Source organism: Schistocerca gregaria, chromosome 10 (assembly GCF_023897955.1).
Source record: "Schistocerca gregaria isolate iqSchGreg1 chromosome 10, iqSchGreg1.2, whole genome shotgun sequence".
NCBI lineage: Eukaryota > Metazoa > Arthropoda > Insecta > Orthoptera > Acrididae > Schistocerca > Schistocerca gregaria.
In genome coordinates, this window is record NC_064929.1 from 90,813,043 (window position 1) to 90,840,041 (window position 26,999).

Sequence of the window (26,999 nt, forward strand, 5' to 3'; positions counted from 1 at the left end):
TTCGATCGATTGTAGAACTTGGAAACCCATTCAGGGAATATTCGTTCACATTTTTGTTGAACGCAGTTGGTTTTTACCATCCTGTATTAAAACATTTCCTTTTATCAATAGTGCAATTTATAAACGATGTTTTGTGATTAGAATAAATTTCCAATGGTAAACTTAACTGCTTTTTCTACGTTATTTTACCAGCTAACTGAAAATAGGAAAGCCTTGAACCCTTTCCACTAAATTTAGTTAGTATTAAGATTCTTTCACAGGGAGTGCAGTGGAGCTGACGCTGAGATCATTAAGTATTTGGTTATATCATCGCTAGTCTCACTGAACTCTTCTGAATTCTACATGTCATGTGTGGTCTGGCGTCTCCTTACCAGCAACAGGTCCCAGGTTCAAACTAGTTAATTCCCTAAAAAACACGCTCAGAGCGTCGTTGCGCGAAAGTGGTAGGGAGACACGATATAGAACAAACAGACACCACCATGAATGTTTAGACAATGATGCTGTAAACAGAACCTGGATTCATCCGAAAAAAATGACGTTTTGTCATTCGTGCACCCAGGCTCGTCGCTGAGTACACCATCGCAGGCGCTCCTGTCTGTGATGCAGCATCAAGGGTAACCGCAGCCACGGTCTCCGAGCTGATAGCCCGTGCTTCTGCAAACGTCGTCGAACTGTTTGTGGTTGTCTTGCAAACGTCCCCCATCTGTTGGCTCAGGGATCGAGACGTGGCTGCACGATCCGTTACAGCCGTGCGGATAAGATGCCTATCATCTAGACTGTTAGTGATACGAGGCCGTTGGGATCCAGCACGGCGTTCCATATTACCCTCCTGAACCCAGCGATTCCATATTGTGCAAACAGTCATTCGATCTCGACCAACGCGAGCAGCAATGTCGCGATACGATAAACCGCAATCGCGAGAGGCTACAATCCGACCTTTATCAAAGTCGGAATCGTGATGGTACTTATTTCTCCTCCTTACACGAGGCACAACAACGTTTCACCAGGCAACGCCGGTCAGCTGCTGTTTGTGTATGAGAAATCGGTTGGAAACATCCCTCATGTCAGCACGGTTTAGGTGTCGCCGCCGGCGCCAACGTTGTGTGAGTGCTCTGAAAAGCTAATCATTTGCATATCACAGCATCTTCTTCGTGTCGGTTAAATTTCCCGTCTGTAGCACGTCATCTTCGTGGTGTAGCAATTTTAATGGCCAGTATTATAATTCGATTTTCAGATTTTCCTTGTCTCTTAGAATTCAAACTTTGGATTGTCCCACACTTCGTCGTCTCACCTACTATTACAGCGCTTAAGTCACTAAAAAACTCGTGAGACACTGGCAACATAGATAGAATCACGCAACAGAACTATCAAATATATGCTCTGGCTCTGCTACTCGCTACAAGACTACATAACAAGCTTATTCTTGCACCGTTTGAAATAACAATGCGTTGACATACTTACTTGCAGTAATAGTGTTGCTAACAATGATTTTGAGATTCCGTTAACTTTGCAGGACGCTTTCGTGAAGAATGTGCAGTGACATACTGTTTTGTCGTTGAAATCCGACAGAATAAAATACGTCATAATTTCTGTCAGGTACGTCCACCAATCAAAATTATGTAATTAAATAAAAATCGTAGTTCGTTTCAGTGCTAGCTATTTCCACAACCTTAGATTTTTGCGATTTCATCTTTCCTTTAGCCTTACATTACGGTGATCATGGAGTGCTAGGATGCTTTAATCCCACTAGCTAGATCTTGGCCCTTATGGCTTCGTGGAGAAGTTAATGTGGCCCGCGGACTAAAAAGTTTGGAGACCCCTGGTTTAGGGCATCGTAAATAGCACCCAACATATGAAACTTTGCTTTTCAGAACGCAGTATAAGCCTGATGAGTGGAAAGATGTAATCGTCAGATATCAAACATCAATGTGTCACGTCTAGTTTTACTAGAGCCAGGACTGCATTTTAATGTGATTATCGGATTTTTTTTAATAGACCTCGAATCACATCTCTCAGAGTAGGGGCCTACTCGAAATCTGTTCTGTTGAATTAATCTGAAGTTGTGCAGAAATGCTTCACTTACCCGTCAATGACAGTCATTCAATATACATTTGAAAGACACATAAAACTTAGAATATAAAACACTCTGATCTCCTAAAACACACAAAAGTCAGGGTATATACGCTCCGAGAAATACGGGAAAACCCTGAAATTTTTTCATCCGGGCGAAAACCGAGAAAAACCGGGGAAATTTTTAGAATTCCGGGAAATTTTCATTGTTTAAAGTCTTCAGTTTTAATTTTTTTGTAATTTTAACAGGTAATAACTGATGAACAGCAAAATGGTCAGAGGCTTTAGGATGAAGACTGTGGAATACTTTTTTTTTCCCTACTGACTTGTTTGATGCTGCCCACCACGAATTCCTCCCCTGTGCTAACCTCTTCATCTCAAAGTAGCACTTGCAACCTACGTCCTCAATTATTTGCTTGACGTATTCTAATCTCTGTCACTTTCTACAGTTTTTGCCCTCTACAGCTCCCTCTAGTACCATGGAAGTTATTCTCTCATGTCTTAGCAGATGTCCTATCATCCTGTTCCTTCTCCTGATGAGTGTTTTCCACATATTCCTTTCCTCTCCGATTCTGCGTAGAACCTCCTCATTCCTTACCTTATCAGTCCACCTGATTTTCAACATTCGTCTATAGCACCACATCTCAAATGCTTCGATTCTCTTCTGTTCCGGTTTTCCCACAGTCCATGTTTCACTACCATGCAATGCTGTACCCCAGACGTACATCCTCAGAAATTTCTACCTCAAATTAAGGCCGGTATTTGATATTAGTAGGCTACTCTTGGCCAGAAAAGCCTTTTTTGCCATAGCGAGTCTGCTTTTGATGTCCTCCTTGCTCCGTCCGTCTTTGGTTATTTTACTGCCTAGGTAGCAGCATTCCTTAACTTCATCGTCTTCGTGACCATCAATCCTGATGTTAAGTTTCTCGCTGTTCTCATTTGTGCTACTTCTCATACCTTCGTCTTTCTCCGATTTACTCTCAAACCATACTGTGTACTCATTAGACTGTTCATTCCGTTCAGCAGATCATTTAATTCTTCTTCGCTTTCACTCAGGATAGCAATGCCATCAGCGAATCGTATCATTGATATCATTTCACCTTGTAGTTTAATTCCACTCCTGAACCTTTCTTTTATTTCCATCATTGCTTCCTCGATGTACAGATTGAAGAGTAGGGGCGAAAGGCTACAGCCTTGTCTTACACCCTTCTTAATACGAGCACTTCGTTCCTTATCGTCCACTCTTATTATTCCCTCTTGGTTGTTGTACATATTGTATATGACCCGTCTCTCCCTATAGCTTACCCCTACGTTTTTCAGAATCTTGAAGAGCTTGCACCATTTTATATTGTCGAACGCCTTTTTCCAGGTCGACAAATCCTATGAACGTGTCTTGATCTTTCTTTAGCCTTGCTTCCATTATTAGCCGTGACGTCAGAATTGCCTCTCTCGTGCCTTTACTTTTCCTAAAGCCAAACTGATCGTCACCTAGCGCATTCTCAGTTTTCTTTTCCATTCTTCTGTATATTATTCTTGTAAGCAGCTTCGATGCATGAGCTGTTAAACTGATTGTGCGATAATTCTCGCACTTGTCAGCTCTTGCCGTCTTCGGAATTGTGTGGATGATGCTTTTCCGAAAGTCAGACGGTATGTCGCCAGACTCATATATTCTACCCACCAACGTGAATAGTCGTTTTGTTGCCACTTCCCCTCAGAATTTCAGAAATTCTGATGGAATGTTCTCTATCCCTTCTGCCTTATTTGACCGTAAGTCCTCCAAAGCTCTTTTAAATTCCTATTCTAATACTGGATCCCCTATCTCGTCTAAATCGACTCCTTTTTCTTCTTCTATCACATCAAATAAATCTTCACCCTCATAGAGGCTTTCAATGTATTCTTTCCACCTATCTGCTCTCTCCTCTGCATTTAACAGTGGACTTCCCGTTGCAGTCTTAATGTTACCACCGTTGCTTTTAATGTCACCAAAGGTTGTTTTGACTTTCCTGTATGCTGAGTCTGTCCTTCTGACAATCATACCTTTTTCGATGTCTTCACATTTTTCCTGCAGCGAAATTCCGTCTTAGCTTCCCTGCACTTCCTATTTATTTCATTCCTCAGCGACTTTTATTTCTATATTTCTGATTTTCCCGGAACATGTTTGTAATTCCTCCTTTCATCAATCAACTGAAGTATTTCCTCTGTTACCCATGGTTTCTCCGCAGCTACCTTCTTTGTACCTATGTTTTCCTTCCCAACTTCTGTGATGGCCCTTTTTAGAGACGTCCATTCCTCTTCAACTGTGTTGCCTACTGCACTATTCCTTATTGCTGTATCTATAGCGTTAGAGAACTTCAAACGTATCTCGTCATTCCTTAGAACTTCCGTATCCCACTTCTTTGCCTATTGATTCTTCCTGACTAATGTCTTGAACTTCAGCCTACTCTTCATCACTACTATATTGTGATCTCAGTCTATATGTGCTCCTGGGTACACCTTACAATCCAGTATCTGATTTCGGAATCTCTGTCTGACCATGATATAACCTAATTGAAATATTCCCGTATCTCCCGGCCTTTTGCAAGTATACCTCCTCCTCTAGTGATTCTTGAACAGGGTATTCGCTATTACTAGCTGAAACTTGTTACAGAACTCAATTAGTCTTTCTCCTCTTTCATTCCTTGTCCCGAGCCCATATTCTTCTCTAACCTTTTCTTCTACTCCTTCCCCTACAACTGCATTCCAGTCGCCCATGACTATTAGATTTTTGTCCCCCTTTACATACTTCATTACCCTTTCAATACCCTCATACACTTTCTCTATCTGTTCATCTTCAGCTTGCGACGTCGGCATGTATGCCTGAACTATCGTTGTCGGTGTTGGTCTGCTGTCGATTCCGATTAGAACAACCCGGTCACTGGACTGTTCACAGTAACACACCCTCTGCCCTACCTTCCTATTCATAACGAATCCTACACCTGTTATACCATTTTCTGCTGCTGTTGACCGATGCTCATCTGACCAGAAATCCTTGTCTTCCTTCCACTTCACTTCACTGACCCCTACTATATCTAGATTGACCCTTGCATTTCCCTTTTCAGATTTTCTAGGTTCCCAACCACGTTCAAGCTTCTGACATTCCACGAATACTTCATACCAATAAATTACTGCCGATGAGCGTGACGTCACAATTGTTTACATTTAAGTTCGTTTGAGCAGTTGCCAGTGGGCTCGTGTGCATGCGCAGTTGAGTTGCCTATGGGCAGTACCTTTCCCTGCTTGAAGCGTGGCTGTTGGCTGTATCAGCAGTAACAAAGTGGTTCAAAGGGCTCTAAGCACTGTGGAATTTAACATCTGAGTTCATCAGTCCCCTAGACTTAAACCTAACTAACCTAAGGACATCACACACATCGATGCCCGAGGCAGGATTCGAAGCTGCGACCGTAGCAGCAGCGCGGTTCCGGACTGAAGCGCCTAGAACCGCCTTGTCACACCGCCGACAGAAGTTACAAGGAACCAGATGTTACCCGGAAAACTTTTTTTGGCGCGCCCAAGTTGCCGCATTGGCGCGTGGGTTAGTCTCCACGTGAGCCGTGTTTACGGTTAGTGATTTTGCTGTTTTTTTTTCCTCTCTCTCGTTTACAGTTCTAACGTCAAATGAAAACAAAACGGATATCTGTGGCTGGGAGCTGCTAAGTGATTTAAAATACACTCACATAAACACGGAAGGCTAAGACATGTTGTTTGTTTAAGTTTTCTGATTTTACTGTATTTCCACGTTTTTGGAAGTACGGCGATAATTTGCCTTACAGAACGATGAAGTTATTTTTGTCGGTTTGCTAAATAAATGCCGCTTTTATTAATATTTTTCGCAGAAGCAGTCAATTTATTGGAAACGAAGTGTTTCATTCCACACAATTGGCTTTTATCAACTGTTTACTGGTTTTAAAGTGCGTATTTTCATCGTGTGGTTCTTTGTTATGGCCTAATGTCATATATGCCAAACATAAGATAACACAGTACTGGTACTACAAGCAAATTGCATTATGCCATAATAAAGAACCAAACATGAGATAATACTGGTATGCTAAGGATATTTGCATCCCGAAAACCTGAATATTAGGTTCGTTCTACTTCATTGTGAATCTGGACATATGAATGTCCACTTTAAGCTGAATTGTGGATTTTAGTATGGTTTACGAAATTCCGATGCACCAGTAACCTCCGATGTTCTATTTCTTTTATGACGTCGTGTAATATCTCTTAAATACACGAACATATGGGCTTCGTGCGTCCTCATAGCTGTCCCCGAGCAGTAACGCCTGTTTTCCGGCGCTCTCTGGCAACTGCTGAAACGAATCTGTTTCTCATAGGTCGCGGGAAAATATTGCGGTTCAAATGGCTCTGAGCACTATGGGACTTAACATCTGAGGTCATCAGTCCCCTAGAACTTAGAGCTACTTAAACTTAACTAACCTAAGGACAGCACACGCATCGATCCCCAAGGCAAGATTCGAACCTGCGACCGTAGCTGTCGCGCGGTTCCAGACTGAAGCGCCTAGAACGGCTCGACCACAGCGGCCGGCGAAAATATTGTGAATGGTGCTTCGAAAAGCTTTACTTTAAAAGTAAATTTCCTTTTACGCAAGATGAATTATGTTACATGTGAAAATGTCTAATGAAATTCTTAAATCATCAGCCACTTAGAAGAACTTCGAGTCCACAAGACAAGATAATGTCATTATTTAAAATTTTACTGGTACATTTATGTGATGTATCTTAAAATGTAACACACGCAAAAAGACTAGTATTGTATGTGAAACCTTAGCTTTACTTGTAGATACACTATGTACATTAATTTAAACCATTAACTTTTCCTATTTGTGCGTTTGCGCCAGTTAACAGTGATGTTGCTATTGGCTGTCTACATCACGTGTCCTATGCTCTGCCTCGGGCGTGGATGTGTGTGATACGTTAGTTAGGTTTAAGTAGTTCTACGTTCTAGGGGACTGATGACCTCATAGATTGAGTCCCATAGTGCTCAGAGCCATTTGAACCATTTTTGACTGGACACAGATGTCACTAAACCCGCCCATAGATGTAAACAGCCATGCATCAGCGCCTAGTAGACGGAGGGAGTCCGGCAGCCGATCAGTTCCAGTCATTCCACCAGGAAGGAGGTACACGGCTCGTGTTCTCTGCAGTTCAACCGTGCCCAGACGGTTAATACCGCGGTTCGATCGCGTCCGCATTGTTACTTTGTGCCAGGAAGGACTATCCAACAAGGGAAGTGTCCACGCGTCTCGGAGTGAAACAAAGCGATGTTGTTCGGACTCGGACATGGAGAAAATACAGAGAGACAGGAACTGTCGATGACGTAACCGGTCAGGCCGCCGGAGGGCTACTACTGCAGTGGGTGACCGCTACCTACAGATTGCGGCTCGCAGGAACCCTTACAGCAACGTCACCATGTTGAATAATGCTTTTCGTGCAGTCACAGAACATCGTGTTACGACTCAAACTGTGCACAGTAGGCTGTATGATGCGCAACTTCACTCCCGACGCCGATGGCGAGGTCCATCTCTGCAACCACGACACAGTGCAGCGCGGTACAGATGGGATCAAGAACATGCCTAATGCAAGTGTCAGGACTGTCATCATGTTCACGTCACCGACGAGTGCCGCATATGTCTTCAACCAGGCAATCGTCTTGGAGGCAACCCGGTCAGGCTGAACGCCTCAGACACACTGTCCAGCGAGCCAGCAGCGTGGAGGTTACCTGCTGTTTTGGGTTGGCGTTAATGTGGGACCCGCGTACGCCGCTGGTGGTCATGGAAGGCGCCGTAACGGCTGTTCTATACGTGAATGCCATCCTCCGACCGATAGTGCAACCGTATCGGCAGCATATTGGCGAGGCGTTCTTTATGAACACAATTCCCGCCCCCATCGTGCACATCTTGTGAATGAATTCCTTCAGGATAAAGGCATCGCTCTACTAGAGTGGCCAGCATGTTTCCAGACATGAATATCGAACATGCCTGGGATAGACTGAAAAGGGCAGCTAATGGACGATGTGACCAACGAACTACTGTGAGGATGTACGCCGAATCGCCGTTGAGGAGTGGGACAGTCTGAACCAACAGTGCCTTGATGAACTTGTGGGTAGTATGCCACGACGAGTACAGGCCTGCATCAATGTAAGAGGACGTGTTAATGGGTATTAGAGGTACCGGTGTGTACAGAAATGTGGACTACCACCTCACCAAGGTCTCGCTGTATGATGGTACAACATGCAATGCGTGGCTTTCATGAGCAATAAAAATGGCGGAAATGATGATTATGTTGATCTCTGTTCCAATTTTCTGTACAAGTACGGAACTCGGTACCGAGGTGATGCAAAAATTCCTTTTGATGCGTGTATTTCGCCGTGTTCCGTGATGCATGTTTAGACAGTGCTTAACGAGTGTGCGATAAATTCTGAGTGGCGGAAAATTTGACAAGATGGCGGACGTTGGTTGTGGCGATGGTACGCAGCGCATGCTTAGTGAAAATTGTTTTATTACAATTTATCTCATTGTATTGTGAGTTTCAAAAACAAAATAGCACTGACAATTATCAAAATGCTAGAGGTATCACATCTTTCCCAGCAATATACTAGGTAGGAAGGGCTTATGAACAAAATCGATGTTTTACGTATAACATACAAGAGTGAGTGCAATGACATAAAATAAATCGAAGTCCTTCGGTTTTTCCGCGTTGTAATGTTTTAATGAACTGTCAGAGGACCAAGTAGAAGAGAATAATTTTGCGCGTACAATACTTGGCGCTTTTTTCCCCCTTTTCAGTGTGAGGACGAAGTTACTAACGGTTCACTGTCGTTTACGGGTTTTCGTGTGTGTGTGTGTGTGTGTGTGTGTGTGTGTGTGTGTGTGTGTGTGTGTGTGTGTGTGTGTGTGTGTGTGTTTTAACCATTCCCTGTACCAGCGTCTTGTTCTTTAAACATTGTTCCAGAGTCCTGTTACAAATACTGTATCTGCACTTCTAGCTATTCCCGCAAGTGCCAAAATGCAGAATGAACAAAAAGCGTCTGTTTCAAAAGTAAGGTTAAATTGACAATGTTTCTTGGCACGTGTATAGGCTTATTTGTCACGTGTGTGGCTAGATAAGAGCGAATGTGACGCACGAATTTCCTCTTTTACGCGACCAGTAACGATTTTTTGAGAGTTTTATTGCCCATTCGAAGAAAGTTAATTTTATCTTCGGGTTCTGATAGTAATATGCCGGTTTAGCTCATTTTGATGTGTAAATCTCTCATTTTAAGCCATTTCCTGGACGAGTGACCTCTTTCTTCTTTCTTCCTTTCTTCCTTTCTTCCTTCCCTATTCTCATTGCTGTCAAAATGGTGGAATTTTATATGAGGGCTGTTCAAAAAGTAAGATGTTCACAGTTTCAGGTTTGTTTTTGACAGATAGAAAGGTTAGACGTGTTTTAGTGTGCTCGACGATTTTCGATTATTATAAAAAATGGAGCAAAGAATTTGCATCGTCAAATTTTGTATGAAAAATGGAATCAAGTGCTCATACGGTGAGTGTGCTCTAAGTGAAAAAAGAGTTTACAAGTGGTACAAGCTTTTCCAAGATAGCCGAGATGCCACTGACGAACATCGCTCTGGGCGCTTCAGCACAACAACAACAGATGATAACGTCGAAGCTGTTTGGGAGATAGTCGAATTATCGTAAGAGAAGTTGCTGAGGATGTTGGCATATCGGTCTGCTCGTGTCATGCAGTTGTTTTTTGGATATTTTGGGCATTAGACAAGTGTTAACGAAGTTTGTTTCGAAAGTTCTCAATTTTGATCAGAAGAACCGTCGCTTGAGAATCGTTCAGGAGCTCTTGACTTACGACAGTGATCATCTTGATTTGCTGAAATGGATCGTACCTGAAACCAAAGCCCAGTCGTCCGAATGGAAACATCCCGGAGAGCCAAGACCGTAAAAAGCATGCCAAGTCCGATCAAATGTCAAAGTTCTGCTGCTCATTGTTTTTTTTCTTCTTTTTCCAAACACAGTGGCTTAGTGCATCGTGAATTTTTACCTCAAGGTCGTACGGTCAGTGAGTATTACCCTGACGTTATGCGCGGTTTGCGAGAAGCGATACGCAGAAAACGTCCGGAATTGAGGGAAAACAACTCACCGCTTTTGCATCACGATAATGTACCTGTTCATTGATCGTTGCTTGTGGGAGAATTTTTGGCCAAAAACAACACGACAATCACTCCTCAGCCACAATATTCACCGGATTTGGTTCCCTGCGACCTATTTCCTGTTCCCAGAATTGAAGAGACCTGAAAATGACAAAGATTTTCAACGATTGAGGAAATAAAAACTGCATTGCTGGAAGTACTCAAGGCTGTACTAAAAAGTTCTTATGAGAAGTGCTTCGAGGATTGGAAAAAGCGTTGGCACAAGTGTATTGTATCAGAAGGGATTACTCTGATGGGGACAGCATGAATATTGATGGATAAATAAATGTTGTTTTCATAAAAATATAAAGGCGTCTTACTTTTTGAACACATCTCGTCTGTCGGTATCGCACTTTCAGGCACTGTAGCTCAACAAACCTAGAAAAACAGGACTATATTGGATAGATCTATAACGCACTGTAGGACCCAAACTGCGTATTTGCGTGATAAGCATGTTTAAATACGAAATCCGCCAAATACAGCACTACATATCTGGGCTATGTGGGACAATAATTCGGAAAATGTGAAAGGAGATTGCGCTGTAATGTGTGCTTTTGTTCTACAGTCTGAGCAGAGGACACGTGATAGCTTCAGCCAATCAGAACACAGAATGAGAGTACATTACACGTTATGTAATCAGCCAGTCATATCATCGCATTTTCAACGCGCGTACACACAATCGAGAAAAATTTGTTAAGACTGAAACACAAATAAAGTGGATATTCCAATGTACTGTACAAAACGTAGAGTACCTAGCAAAATGCTGCCGCAACATACCTGTAATGTCGAGAAAAGTGAAGGCGTCGGTTACCCCAAAAAGGACCTGAATTGTAGTCGCCACTTGTGCTTACAACATTCTTCAAGATGGTTCACATGGATGGCTCTGAGCGCTGTGGGACTTAACATCTCGCGGTTCCGGAATGAGCGCCTGAACATTCTTCAAGAGACTTCCTGTAAGTTAATTCCGCTGGAAGGGTAAACTTTACCCGCTTCAACGAAAAATGTATGTAATATTTATTTTTGGTTATGTACTCGACAGAACATACACTCAGCTAGGTAACCCTGGAAATATTTGGCCTTTCTGCCATTCCACTGGAATCCCACTTCATTCTCTCCACGTTCTGTGTGTGGACGGAACGCTCTTTCGTATCTATAAAGTTCAGACTATGGTTCACTCTAACGTGCTGAACACCTACAGTGCCTACTAGTGTGTTGTATTAACTGAAGCAGTCACTAACGATCGTCGTTCCAGAGAGGATCTTTCCTTTTATTATTCTGAACAACACTCCCTTCATCCGAAATTCAGTGGACTCAAAGAAGCGGTTTTTAGCTCGGCCCTCCCTGAAGTCCACCGACAGTTTCGTAAGATTTCACGGCCATTGTTGAGTTTCCTTTTTTGAAATTTCGCTTCGCCAAGTCACAACCAGACTTGTGTATTCCAACTGTACGTAGACCCCTGGCTATACGCTACAGATCAGTCTGTCACCAAAGCCAGATTTTTGCTGCCGATTCATGCCGTGATCATATGCCCCAGCTTAAAATCAGTACAGGAAATCACGAGAAATTCGGAAAATACAGCCAAAAAGAGCTTAATCGCGCTCCTGCAAATCGCGACCTATTCGCAGAACAGCCAAGTACTTGTAGCAAAAAAAATTATAAAAGTCACAGCTTCACTCCCAGTAATTTAACCCAAGGTCACTAAACCCTCCTAGAATTTACGATTGTAGTTGGCACCGACGTGATTCTCGTCAACACTTTTAACAATGCGATCGTCAGTATACGGTGTAAAACAGGACATTTTGTACTATTTTGTATGTAACAATCCGTTGGAGACCTTATAATCGTAATTAATTAGTGTATAAACTATAAATTATGAGTTCCTTCGAATAAAATAAGGATAGTAAAATTAAAGATGATTAGTAGTAATATCAGTCGAGCTGTCTGAGGCGCTACAGTCATGGACTGTGCGGCAGGTCCCGGCGGAGGTTCGAGTCCTCTCTCGGGCATGGGTGTGTGTGTTTGTCCTTAGTATAATTTAGGTTAAGTAGTGTGTAAGCTTAGGGACTAATGACCTTAGCAGTTAAGTCTCATAAGATTTCACACACATTTGAACGTTTTAGTAATGTCAGTGTCGTGTCCCCCCCTCCCCCTCTCTCGCCCCCGTCACCCATTAATGTTCTAGGATTAAGTTCTGTTATGTCCAAGCCGTGACACACCCTCGGGAATCTCGAAATCATTATACATGGTGCGTCAAAAAACTGTATACACACTTTGAAGCGTCATAGAAAATTTACTTCCCGTTCTACAATGTTAAACTTCTGGAAATGGAAATCTTAAAGTCCAATTGGGAAAATAAATATACTTTGCAAATGTGATTAATGTTCAAACTAGTGGCCTTTAACATCTGAGTACGAGTCACCACTGATTCCGTACATCGTACCAAAGTGTCCAATGAGATTTCTGTGCACACCGCCTGACTCATTCCAAAGTGTGTCCAGGTTACGTGGTGTACGTTTGTACACCTCATCTTTTACTGGGCCCCATAAGAAGAAATCCAGCGGCGCGAGGTCTGGAGAACGTGCAGGAAACTCGATTGGCCCCCTGCGTCCTGTCCACTGGCCTGGCACACTGTGGTCCAGGTCTGCTCGTACGACCTTATGATAGTGCGGCGGGGCGCCATCTTGTTGGAAACAAAACTGATTACCGTATAATGCACGAATGGCAGGCAACATGGAGTCAGCAAGCATCGTTAGGTAGCCTCGGAATGTACACGCGAAACTTGCCTTTCTTCATAATGCGTTGCACTCTACTAGCACTTACGTTACTCTCATGTGCCGCTTGCCTCGAAGATTTTTGTGGGAACAGTCGAGGTGACAATCCGTGCGCAGGAAATCTCGTGGACGAGCTTGCCGTGACGAACTGTGCTGTAATGCAGCGGAGGTCGGGGTTGTGTCGGAAGCCGATCGTTCGGCCGAGTTAGCGAACCTCTCGAATGTCTCGGCAGAAAATTCATTTTCTTTAAATAATAATAATAGTAATAATAATAATAATAGTAATAATAATAATAATAGCATAGTTAAGGGAAAACACAGTAAACAAGAAGATTACTTATTTGATAACCACAGTGATTGCATAGAAGCGATGGAAAAAACAGATGCCTCTAAATATCTAAGGTACAGGCAAAAAAAAAAAAAAAAGGAATAGATAATACAAATATTAAAGAAGAACTAAAAGAAAAATATAGTCAAAGACTAACAAAAATACTGAAAACAGAATTGACATTAAGAAACAAGACAAAAGCTATAAATACTTATGCTATACCAATATTGACTTACTCATTTGGAGTAGTGAAATGGAGTAACACAGACCTAGAAGCACTCAATACACTTACACGATCACAATGCCACAAATATAGAATACATCACATACATTCAGCAACAGAAAGATTAACATTAAGCAGAAAGGAAGGGCGAGGTGGCGCAGTGGTTAGCACACTGGACTCGCATTCGGGAGGACGACGGTTCAATCCCGTCTCCGGCCATCCTAATTTAGGTTTTCCGTGATTTCCCTAAATCGTTTCAGGCAAATGCCGGGATGGTTCCTATGAAAGGGCACGGCCGATTTCCTTCCCAATGCTTCCCTCTCTAATGACCTCGTTGTCGACAGGACGTTAAACACTAGCCACCACCAGAAAGGAAGGAGGAAGGGGATTTATCGACATAAAAAACTTAAATTATGGACAGGTAGACAATTTAAGAAAATTCTTTATAGAACGAGCAGAAACTAGCAAAATACACAAAGCAATCGCTCATATAAATACATCGGCTACAGCATTGCAATTTCATAACCACTTCTACAACCCTTTAGACCACTTAACATCAACAGATACGAAGAAAGTAAATTGGAAAAAGAAAATACTACATGGCAAGCACCCGTATCATCTAACACAGCCACACATCGATCAAGACGCATTCAACACATGGCTAAGAAAAGGCAATATATACAGTGAGACAGAAGGATTCATGATTGCAGTACAGGATCAAACAATAAACACTAGATATTACAGCAAGCATATTATTAAAGATTCCAATACCACAACAGATGAATGCAGACTTTGCAGACAACAAATAGAAACAGTAGATCACATCACAAGCGGATGTACAATACTAGCAATTACAGAATACACCAGAAGACATGACAATGTAGCAAAAATAATACATCAACAGCTTGCCACACAACATAAACTAATAAAACAACACGTTCCCACATACAAATATGCACCACAAAATGTACTGGAGAATGATGAATACAAATTATACTGGAACAGAACCATTACAACAGATAAAACAACACCACACAACAACCCAGACATCATACTCATCAATGAAAAGAAGAAATTAACATAACTAATCGAAATATCCATACCCAATACAACAAATACACAAAAGAAAAGACGAGAAAAATTGAAAAATACCCCTACTGGCTGAGGAAGTCAAAGACATGTGGCATCAGAATGAAGTTGACATTATACCAATTATACTATCAACTACAGGAGTCATACCACACAATATCCACCAGTACATCAACGCAATACAGCTACATCCAAACGTATATATACACCTGCAGAAATCTGTGATTATTGATACATGTTCAATTACCCGAAAGTTCCTAAATGCAAAGTAACATATACCGTTCAGTTAAAAGGAAGCCACGCTGGATCAAGATCTGCATCACTTTCCATTTTTAACCAGACATAACGTCTGAGAAAGGAAAGATTATTATTATATCTTTGCTTTATTCAACATCGAATGGTACACTGCACATGTACAAAGAAACAGTAATGATTAAAGTTATTTGTACAATACACAAGACACATTCTTCTGAATATGTCATTAATTTACAACAAAATTACAATAAGATGTTCACTGATATCTATACACATAATTTCACAAAACATTTGTTGTTCTTCATATAAGTATGGTACTCTTCTAATGTGTAGTAATGTTGTTTTACTAAAAATTTCTTAAGCTGGTATTTCAGTTTAACTGTAGGAAGAGCCGTGACTGCACTAGGCATCACATTAGCTACTTTTGTACCTCTGTACTGAGTGCCCCTTTTCGTAAAGTGCTGTTCTGTGGCTGCCGATGTAAAATCTTTCTTTATTTCTGGTATTATACTGGTGGAAATCTGAATAAGTGTTTGGGTGCAGTCTTTTCACATGCAACATGGCTTTTAGAATGTATGTGTTTACAAAAGTTAACACCTCCGTTTTTGGAAACAAGTTGCCACAAGATTCTCTTTATTTTGCTCCATGGATTATCCTCACACCCCTTGTTTGGAGAATGAGTTTGGTTGTTGCCTCCTAATTTTTATACCGTAGTTCAAGCGAGAGGAGAAAAGAGCACGGTATGCAGTCTTTAGGACTACAGTGTCTCTACAGAACTTGCAAATATATTTTTTTACAACTTAGTTGCTAGGGAGTCAATATGTGTGTCCCATTTCACGTTGCTTTGGATTGTTACGCCAAGGAATTTTGCACTAGACTCTCTCTTTACCAATTCGTTGCCAATGTATAATTTAATTACATTATTCAAACTACTTTTGTTAAACTCAAACATGTTTCCCTGGTGCTTACATTTAAGTGGCTTTCATTAAAAACCTGAACAATTTCTTTAGTCAGATCACTACACTCGGCCTCTAGTTCATCACACGATTCCTTTTTTTACACACAATCGACGTGTCATCGTCATACAGAACAATTTTGGAATTTATAGTACAGTATTTAATATCATTTTCATAGATCGAGAACAGAAGGGGGCCCAACACCGAGCCCTGGGGCACGCTATATTTTATGCAAGTGATCTCTGATTTGTAGACACCACTTTCCGTTTTAAGTAGAACAAACTGTTTTCTATTGCTCATATAACACTTTATTAGGTCATAAGCAGCACATCTAATGCCCATGTTCCATAGCTTGTCTAATAGGATGTCAACATTCACACAATCAAAGGCTTTTTCCAGGTCTAAGTAGGAAATTTGTAGTGACAGACTGACCAGTAGTGTAACCTGAGGACTAAGTTAGATTGGAAGATGGTAGTCTGATTGTGCGTTGGCAAAGCCAATGAATGTGACGACTCTCTTTTTGTATATCGTATTGTGCATTCCAGAGTTAAATTTATGTCACTGCTGAAGACAGTATTTTCTTACAGTGGCTATATTTTCAAATTACAGTACATCTACATCTACACCCATACTCTGCAAGCCACCAGACGGTGTGTGGCGGAGGGTACCTTGAGTACCTCTATCGGTTCTCCCTTCTATTCCAGTCTCGTATTCTCGGAAAGAAAGTTGTTGGTATGCCTCTGTGTGGGCTCTAATCTCTCTGATTTTATCCTCATGGTCTCTTCGCGAGATATACGTAGGAGGGAGCAATATACTGCTTGACTCGTCGGTGAAGGTTTATTCTCGAAACTTTATCAAAAGCCCGTACCGAGCTACTGAGTGTCTATCCTGCAGAGTCTTCCACCGGAGTTTATCTATAATCTCCGTAAGGCTTTCGCAATGATCCTATAACGGAGCGCGCTGCTCTGCGTTGGATCTTCTCTGTCTCTTCTATCAACCCTATCTGGTACGGATCCCACACTGCTGAGCAGTATTCAAGCAGTGGGTGAACAAGTGTACTGTAACCTACTTCCTTTGTTTTCGGATTGCATTTCCTTAGGATTCTTCCTGTGAATCTCAGTCTGGCATCTGCTTTACCGACGATTGATTTTATATGGTCATTCCATTTTAAATCACTCCTAATGCGTACTCCCAGATAATTTATGGAATTAACTGCTTCCAGTTGCTGACCTGCTATATTGTAGCTAAATGACAAAGGATATTTCTTCCTATGTATTCACAGCACATTATACTTTACATTGAGATTCAATTGCCATTTCTTGCACCATGCGTCAATTCGTTGCAGATCCTCCCGCATTTCAGTACCATTTTCCATTGTTACAACCTCTCGATATACTACAGCATCATCTGCAAAAAGCCTCAGTGAACTTCCGATGTTATCCACCAGGTCAGTTATGTATATTGTGAATAGCAGCGGTCCTATGACACTCCCCTGCGGCATACCTGAAATCACTCTTACTTCGGAAGACTTCTCTCCATTGAGAATGACATGCTGCGTTCTCGTATCTAAGAACTCTTCAATCCAATCACACAATTCGTCTGATATTCCATATGCTCTTACTTTGTTCATTAAACGACTGTGGCGAAGTATATCGAACGCCTTGCGGAAGTCAAGAAACACGGCATCTACCTGTGAACCCGTGTCTGTGGCCCTTTGAGTCTCGTGGACAAATAGCGCGAGCTGCGTTTCACACGATCGTCTTTTTCAAAACCCATGCTGATTCCTACAGAGTACATTTCTAGTCTGATTGATGTTAGAGATATAGGTCTGTAGTTCTGCACATCTGTTCGACGTCCCTTCTTGAAAACATGGATGACCTGTGCCCTTTTCTGATGTTTTGGAATGCTATGCTCTTCTAGAAACCTACGGTACACCTACGTCGGATGGCATTAAAAAGAACAGCATTCCTAACTCTCAGTGCCAATGGAGATCCTGTGACGTCATCAGAATTTATTTTGCAGTGTTTTTGTTTTTTATTATGTCAGCTGCCAGTTATTCCTTAAGCCATGTATTTCTACCTCATCAATGACGTCAGCGGTCTGTTGGCTCGATATCACACTGTTGACTTGTCTTGAAATAGTTTCAGCCGTAAGAAATGATTTCAAAGACAGTTGTCAATGTTGGCATGTCGTTGCTGTTATTCGTTCCATTAACACACTGGGGAATAGCTGTAATCCATGTGAGTGCGGGTTTAAAATGCTGTTTTTGGTTTTTTTGCAGTGCCTGCAAGCGTATCTGACAGACGTCCGCTCGGCAGACCCTCACCTCACCCGGTGCCTTCCGCCTCACTGTGGTGCGGCAGCGGGCTCGACAGTGGAATGGCTTCAGAGTCTGAGCACAGTGGACTGTGCCACATGGCTGAAGGTGCTGCAGCCTGGCGTGCGAGCATTGACGACTTGCCTGAGGAGATACTGATCAAGATCTTCTCTCACTTGTCTTTCACTGAGCTGGTGGACGTGGTACGGAAAGTGTGCCGTCGTTGGAGAAAGCTGTCGCGGGATTTGAAGTTGTGGGCTGACAAGGAATACCACGTCGGGTAAGAAACCTGCTGACATGTGACATTGTAAAATTGACGTGGGAGTAGCATGGAGAGCTGCATCAAACCAGTCTCAGGACTGAAGACCACAACAACAACAACAACAACAACCAGTTCCTATTGTGCTCCGGCGTAAAAGTCTACGATAGGGCCAGTGGTTTACGTACATGTTTAAAGCAGTAAACATTTCTGTATATTTGTCCCACATTACATTTTCATCTATCTGTACTCCTAAAAATTTAGTGTGATGGGTTTTCTTTATCATACACTGCCCAAGTTCTGTTGTTATGTGGTTCCTAGTTTGTTTTATGTCTGAAGTCTATCCAAACTCTTTCTTTGTCATTCACAATTATATTGTTATCCCTAAAGAATACGTTTCATTCTTCTGCGCCACTGTGACTATCTCCTGAAGGCCTGCAGTGTCATTCATAGCTTTAACAGACGGATTGTTGTCGTCAGCAAACAATATTGTACCTGCTGCTGATACAGGGCTTGGGATGCCATTTATAGATATTAAGAACAACAGTGGTCCCAGCAGGGAGCCTTGTGGCACCCCGTATCCGGCTCTTTGGTATTCTGATGAAAACTTTCCCTGTATCTTGACCATTTGGTGCCTGTTACAAAGATAAGATTTGAACCATTCATGAATCCCACAACATTGCAATATAGCGCTCTCCCCCTCTCCCCTCTCTCCTCCCTCTTCTCCGTCTCCCCCCTCTCCTCCCTCCTCGCCCCACCCTCGCCCTCTCTCCCCCCCCTCGCCCTCTCTCCCCCCCTCTACCCCTCTCGCCCTCTCTCCCCCCCCTCTACCCCTCTCACCCTCTCTCCCCCCCCTCTACCCCTCTCACCCTCTCTTTTTTTTAAAATTACATAAGGCATGTTGAATACACTTCCCTATCCTCCTCCCCTCCCCCCCCACCCTTCATGATTAATTATATAATGAACTTTTCTCTGATCGGGAACTCGTTCAGACTCTCGAAGCATCAAACAGTGTGGCTTCAGGCCCTGGTTCAGTTCATCATCCAATATGTGAATGTTACTCAAACCTGTCCAGAAAGTATTTTTCCTTTACATGGTCGAGATAGTATCCCTATCCTTAAACCAGGCAAAATCCAGACATCCGATGACAGCTACTGACCGATCAGCCTCATCGATGTGCTCGGAAAACTGCTCGAAAAGATGGTAGCCCGGTGGTTGTTCTGGTTTCTCGAATCGCTGGGCCTTTTGTCCCCCAGTTTCCAGGAGGAACAATCCTCAATTAACCGTGCGGTTAGATTGAAAATGGCAATCTGATGGGGTGTTTCTAAATGGTGAAGTCTCATTGAAGCCTTTTTTTACCTCCACGAGGCATACGACACTGCTCAGCGTGATCACATTTTACTTAACCTAAATGACAGGGGCTTTCAAGACTCCCTACTGATTTTTATTTGTCGGCTTTTACTCCACGGATTTTTTCTTGTTAGTTAGTACACCACTCAGTGCTGCACAGGCCTAAAAAAATGGCAGGGCTCCATGCATTACACAACCTGTCGTACCTCCCGTCACACTCCCATTGTCAACTTTTGCTCCCAGTCTGTATCCTTGACCAAATACCAATTTCAAGGTGTATCCACGGGGCCTCCACTTGGACCCTTTCCCGCGACCTCCAATTCTCTTTGATAAAAAAGTGAGACACGCATTTGTGTCATCGTACCGCAGTCCGTCTGGACCCAGAACTTGACTTGTGTACTTAGTGCCAGGATGTTGTTGCACAGTCTCAATTTTTGGGATTCCTCTTTGATAAAAAGCTGACACAGCTCTCCCATATTTGTTAACTAAAGAGTAGCCTACATGCGTAAGCTTAAACCTCTCCACTTCCTCGCCCACACCTCTCGGGGAGCGAATAGTCCTATTCGGCCTAACTCCGTACGTACCGGGAAACAGTTTCCCCCTAACTGGACTGTGGTCACCAGGTTTATGCAGGGGTACCTTCAAATTTGAAATTACTGCACCCAGTCTGTAATCGTGGAATAAGCCGAGTCGCTGGCACGAGCCCACAGCTCGTGGTATAGTGGCTGGCGATGCTGCCTCTGAGCTCCAGTGTCCCGGCTCTGATGCCCAGACTGGTTGGTGATTTTCTCTGCCCACGGACTGGGTGTTTGTGTTGTTCTCATCATATCATCATCATCATCATCATCATCATTTGTGATTTTGGCTAGATTGGGTTGTGTAAAAATTGGGACTTCATGCGGGTGCTGAAGACTGCGCAGTTGAGCGCCCCACAAACGAATCATCATCATCAGACTACTTCATTGAGACTACTTCCTTTCACACTCTGTGATATAGCATGGTTCTCCTCTCCCATCTGCTAACTTTTGAATATCTGCTGATAGCAAATTTTTTTTCTTTCCTACAATTTTCTATCATGTTTCCAGTACTGTTTTGTAAGTCACACATGGCACATGTATTGCTTTTCCAGAGGTGTAAGTGGGCATTCTCCATTTAGCTTTGTTGTTTAGTTTATTCTTCTCACTACGCTGATTGCATTGGCGGCATCAGTTTGGTTGTGGAAGGTGCTGATTAAGTATTATAATTGATTGGGGTTAACACCATAGTTCGATACGTGTGAAACTTGCTGAGCTAATCAGCACAATTTAATTTAATGAGCCGTACCAACAGAATGCTGAGCATTCTGACTTTTCTGGAAAGTACTTTAAATTACCAGAAACTGAGTGACAAGACAGTTGACATTCAAATACATCAGCAGCCCCATCTTCCATTGCAAATTTTATCGTAGCTACTATTAGATTATGACTTTTGACTACTTATTTTTGTGTGTAAAATGATATGCAGCATTGATTAATTAATAATTTGATGTAATGTGCCCTAATTTGCAGTATGGCACTGAGGCATGTAAATAAAGGATCTGCGTTGTGTGAAAGAAATAGCACCCACGTATTTTCCTAAATTTCTGACCAGTAACATATTCTGTGAGCCAAAATCATATTAGTTCTTGTAATATAGGAAAAACAGAAAAATCCAACCAAGCCATTTATAAATCACAATGTAGCCTTCAAAATAACAGTTTGTTCTTATGCCAATCTACAGAGAGTCAGACATCACCCAGAATTGGCAGTCGGTCGTTTGAAAGCTCACGAGTAAGACCTATGTCGATAGCACTCCCAGTGTTGATTTGTGCCACTACTACGTGTGTTAGGCAAGCAAAAATAGGTGCACCGACAACAGCAAAGCTCGAGACTTGAATGCTTAATAATTTTTTAGTGATTTCTGTAGCCTAAATTAATGAACATCTTTACTCAACTGTGTTGTGATTGAAAAATGGTAGGAAATGTTATTGTCTGATGTTGCATACTGAAGCTCGTTATGAACTAGATTAAACTATGGAAGTGTAATCTTTTCTGTAATAAATTACTGCAGGGTAGTGTTAAAAAGAAACTGTGACTTTTTCGTGTAAATACAGACTGTGTTTTGTACCACAGTCAAACAATTAACTTCACCACTGTTATTGTAGATGTCGATCTGGTTCTGTGGGCTACTAAGTTTTTGTAAGTGATAAACTGGTCACTGTTGTTAAGAGTTGAACTTAGTGAAGAATGCACGTTTGTGTGTTATTGCAATCTAGATTATATGTACATTTGTGAGTAAACGCCATCCCTCACTCGTTTGGACTTTCAGCTTTACAGTGATAAGAGTGAAGATGCTACTGAGGAAAGAACTACATTAAGCAGCTCAGTTCTGCTTTAAGTCTTTGCTGAAGCAGAGAACTTATCTCTCCATTTCTCACAGTACCAACTCCAGCTCACTTACACAATCACACTCAAATGTTTTCCTCATTGTCCAACTTATCAGATTCTTCTTGGATAAGGGCCACCATCAGGAGTGATTACCAGTTGGAATCCACCTGGAGGTCCCCCACCTAACCTCCTCAGAATGTGCTCACCGTGCCACATGGCTGGATTTCCACAGTGAGCTAAAACTGCAAGCCATTTCTGCGGGTATCTCTAATGTGTCAGGCCTGCCGTCCAGTTTCCACTAAAGTGCAGGCCCTGCCTGTCTCATCTAGCCTCACTGATCTGCCTGCGGGCCGGATCTGTTTGTGTGTGGGGCAGTGCAGCGCAGCAGATTTTCACGGTTTATCCTCAGACCCAGGTCTGCGTTGCTCCTCAGCCAGCCAAAGGCCGTGGGCGATGGATTTCAGGAATTATGACTGTCTCACCACAAGTACGTTGCACAGTGTAGCATTTTATAGACATTTTATTTGTTCCAGAATGAGATTTTCACTCTGCAGCGGAGTGTACGCTGATATGAAACTTCCTGGCAGATTAAAACTGTGTGCCCGAGTGAGACTCGAACTCGGGACCTTTGCCTTTCACGGGCAAGGGTGAAAATCTCATTCTGGAAACATCCCCCAGGCTGTGGCTAAGCCATGTCTCCGCAATATCCTTTCTTTCAGGAGTGCTAGTTCTGCAAGGTTCGCAGGAGAGCTTCTGTAAACTTTGGAAGGTAGGAGACGGATACTGGCAGAAGTAAAGCTGTGAGTACCGGGCGTGAGTCGTGCTTCTGTAGCCCAGATGGTAGAGCACTTGCCTGCAAAAGGCAAAGGTCCCGAGTTCAAGTCTCGGTCGGGCACACAGTTTTAATCTGCCAGGAAGTTTCATTTTATTTGTTCTACTACATATCGGCACTCCAAAAGTAGTTTATATACCAGAAAAATTGTGTTGGTTGCTGGCAGCTTGTGCACTATGTACTCAAGTATTTGTCAAAAGAAAAGTCACATAATACGTGTAAAATAATAGATGTAACACAATATCGAACACAGTAGAACCAACTTTTTATTGGCAGCCACTGACAGTGCTGGTTTACACAATTCATCCCCGTCTTACACCCTTCTTTCAAGAGGCTTACTTTTTTCTGAGGTTATTTCTGAAATTGGTGAAGGTATTTTAAATCTCTCTTAACTCCAAGGAAATGCATATTTTTGTCACCAAAAATGTTTCATTTTGCTGAAATAAGTTAATATCAGTGGTCTTAATGAAACACACATACCATTTGGCTTGCTTTCTCCATCTAAAAACAGTTCACTACAAAAGATGTTGAGGTTAGTACTAAAGATTTTTGCTCATATCAGGAAACACCATCTGCTTGCAAGGTCTTTTCTTAGATATTTCCTCATTTACATTATTGTTTCTTGTACTGTAGCTGCAAAGACAGATTGTCAACTTACGTCTTAACCTCCACCCTTTGATATCTCAAAATTTGTCAGGAAAAAATGCTAAAACTTGTCTAGAAATCAGGTAAATATCAGCCAATTTCACTCGGGGAAACTTGATGTGGCAACCCCAGTCCGATACCTCGCCATTAGTCCCTCAATCCTCACCAACCGACCGACACGTTTCTTTGTGGTGTCCTGCTTCTGTAATTGAAACTTCTTCACATTATCAACTGTGCGAATCCGAGCAAAGGACATTGCAAAAAAAGCTGAAGGTTGCCAGGATATTAGATATGAACCCTAACATCCAAGAAGAAATATGTAGTCCTAGAATCTGTAAATTCCAGTACCACGTTATGCAGTTGACAGTGACACCGTGCAGCATTACCAGATAACTTGTGATATATCAGTTGCATTAATGTGTATTTTCTTCACAAAACTTACGTAAATTTGTTAAGTCAAACCTACTCAGTTCAATATGCTGTATCGAAAATAACTCGGAAAGAATGATGGAGATTATAATAATGTCTCCTTGTGTAACAACCTTCAGTCATTTCAAACTACACTTTGGTTTTCAGCACATCACCAAGGAACTTTTATTCCCACGTCTGAGCAGGTATTTCCTCTCGTGAAGCTGCCGCGATCGCCATACGGTGTCACAATGAAGTATTGACAAATGTATATTTGTTCATTATAGCAGGTAGCAAGTTATGGCAGGTTGGTGTAGCAAGCATGTTATTATAAATGTTTACACAGAAATAAAGTGGTGATTGCTAATAACTTGTAGTTTGCATATTTCTGTACTTCGTGGACCCCATGCCCACAATAATCCTGACAAATACCCAAGGAGACCCCCAGCCAAGAGACAGACCTCATAAATGCCTTATAAAGGTGAAATTACTGCTTTTAATGATCCTTCCTTCCCATCAACATCAGAACCAGTGGTTCCGAAAGTTAACATTTGTGCTGATCTGCCCCTCCCCCCAACCCTCTTTTTGTGTCTGTGTTTGTTATTGTTTGGTTTTCCTATCTGTTCACTTCTGATTTCACACAGGACAGTACTTCTATTGTGGGTGCTAAAATAGACTGCTACAGTGTGTTGACAAATTCTCTCTCCTGCCAGTCGTGGATACTATTCGGGAGTGAACTGTCGACATATTGTTATTCCGCAGGATCTCGCAGCACTGCAACTCGGAGAACTGTAAGAGCGGCAGGACCGAGCGGGAGGCGATACGTATCTTCCGCAGTGCCCGAAACCTGCGTAAAGTACACATGTGGTGCGCTGTCAGTCCCCACGTCATCGACGTGCTCTGCGACAAGTGCCGGAGACTAACAGATCTCCGCCTTCACGCCGCCCAGATGCTCGGCTATTCGGTAAGTATTACATTCTTTATATTAAATGATGGGAAATCCAGGATTGAGTAATGACAATGTTATGCAAAGGATAGGTTGCTACTCACTGTACACACACACACACACACACACACACACACACACACACACACACACACACACACACACACACACAAATGGAACTCACATAGATGTCGACTGTCTCAGACTGCCGAGGCCACATTGTGAGTGACTGCATGTAATGGGGGAAACAATCTGGCTAAAGGGGGTGAGGATGAGACTGGGTGGGGCAGGGGGGGGGGGATAGCACTTGAGGAGGGGGACAGTAAAGTGCTGCTTGTGGGAACATACAGGAATGAGGAGGGGAGAGCGTAGGGCAGCTAAGTGCAGCCGGAGGGTTAGACGGAGAGCTGTGAGTTGGGGAGAGTGGGGTGTGGAATAGAAGTGAAGTAAAAGGACTGTGGGTGCATTGGTGGAATGGATGGCTGTGTAGTGCTGGAGTGGGGACAGAGAATAGGATAGGTGGGTTAAAGACAATTATTGACAGAGGTTGTGGCGAGGAGATTTACGAGAATGTAGGATATATTGCGGGAGTTCCCAGCTGTGCAGTTCAGAAAAAGCTGGTGGTGGTAGGAAGGAACCAGATGACACAGGCTGTGAAGCAGTATTTAAAATGAAAAATGTCGGACAGCACACTCGGCAACTTTTTACCATCTCTACAAAAGCCTCCAAACCTCCTGCACATCCCCTCATAGCTGATAAACCCTGCCTTGCTAACCTGCTACTTTTACCCCACCCTCAAAAACTCCCTTCCACCACAATCCGGAATTCAGAACCTAAATAGACTCGAAACACAGTCGTGATCTTTACTCCGAAAGCCTTAGCCCCAGAAAGTATCAGTCCTTTCTAGAGGACTTACCTCTTGCCTGCCTCCGAAATTAAGTCTTGCTGGACTTTTTAAGGAACTTCTTCTGGTCTCAACAGTGGAAAAATTAGTTTGCTACCGACCCTACCCACCAGACTCGACCAAAGACCAATGTCGGACCTGGCTGACTCAGTTCACTCCTGTTGCCCCCAACTCACCCTCTGTTAACTTCCCAGAATTTCTTAAGCTCGAACCTCGCCTCACCATCATTTCCCAAATCCCTCAACATGTAAACTAACTTTCCATCCGGAGAAAGAACACAATCCACTGTGTAAAAAGTGATCCTGACCTTGCAAGCCTACCTGCTGACAAAGGCTCCATCCCTGTGGCTTTGAACTGCAAGCATTACCTGGCAGGACTGCACCAGCTGTCTGATTTGTCCACCTACAAACCGTGCCACATTGACCCTTTTCTAGAAATCCAGCAGGATCTCCCACCCCCGTCCATCTCCCACCCCCGTCCATCTCCCACCCCCGTCCATCTCCCACCCCCGTCCATCTCCCACCCCCGTCCATCTCCCACCCCCGTCCATCTCCCACCCCCGTCCATCTCCCACCCCCGTCCATCTCCCACCCCCGTCCATCTCCCACCCCCGTCCATCTCCCACCCCCGTCCATCTCCCACCCCCGTCCATCTCCCACCCCCGTCCATCTCCCACCCCCGTCCATCTCCCACCCCCGTCCATCTCCCACCCCCGTCCATCTCCCACCCCCGTCCATCTCCCACCCCCGTCCATCTCCCACCCCCGTCCATCTCCCACCCCCGTCCATCTCCCACCCCCGTCCATCTCCCACCCCCGTCCATCTCCCACCCCCGTCCATCTCCCACCCCCTCTACCTCCAGGGGCAGATGTGGACTCTGACCACAATCTATTGGTTATGACCTGTAGACTAAAACTGAAGAAACTGCAAAAAGGTGGGAATTAAGGAGATGGGTTCTGGATAAACTGAAAGAACCATTGGTTGTCCAGAGTTTCAGGGAGAG

General features: G+C 43.1%; 1 protein-coding gene and 1 non-coding gene across 4 annotated transcripts in view; both read left to right on the plus strand.

Annotated features, from left to right (window-relative positions):
- LOC126293356 (F-box/LRR-repeat protein 7-like) overlaps positions 1 to 26,999 on the plus strand; it is a 163,646-nt gene that overhangs the window by 47,260 nt on the left and 89,387 nt on the right. For all 3 annotated transcript variants that reach the window (XM_049986560.1, XM_049986559.1, XM_049986558.1), the window contains 2 exons: positions 18,213 to 18,528; positions 24,910 to 25,111. In XM_049986560.1, the coding sequence (XP_049842517.1) occupies positions 18,311 to 18,528; positions 24,910 to 25,111 (420 nt within the window). In that variant the 5' untranslated portion in view covers positions 18,213 to 18,310. The remainder of the gene's footprint in view (positions 1 to 18,212; positions 18,529 to 24,909; positions 25,112 to 26,999) is intronic.
- Positions 13,778 to 13,850, plus strand: Trnaa-cgc (transfer RNA alanine (anticodon CGC)). The gene has a single exon. It is a non-coding gene; the product is annotated as a tRNA-Ala (tRNA).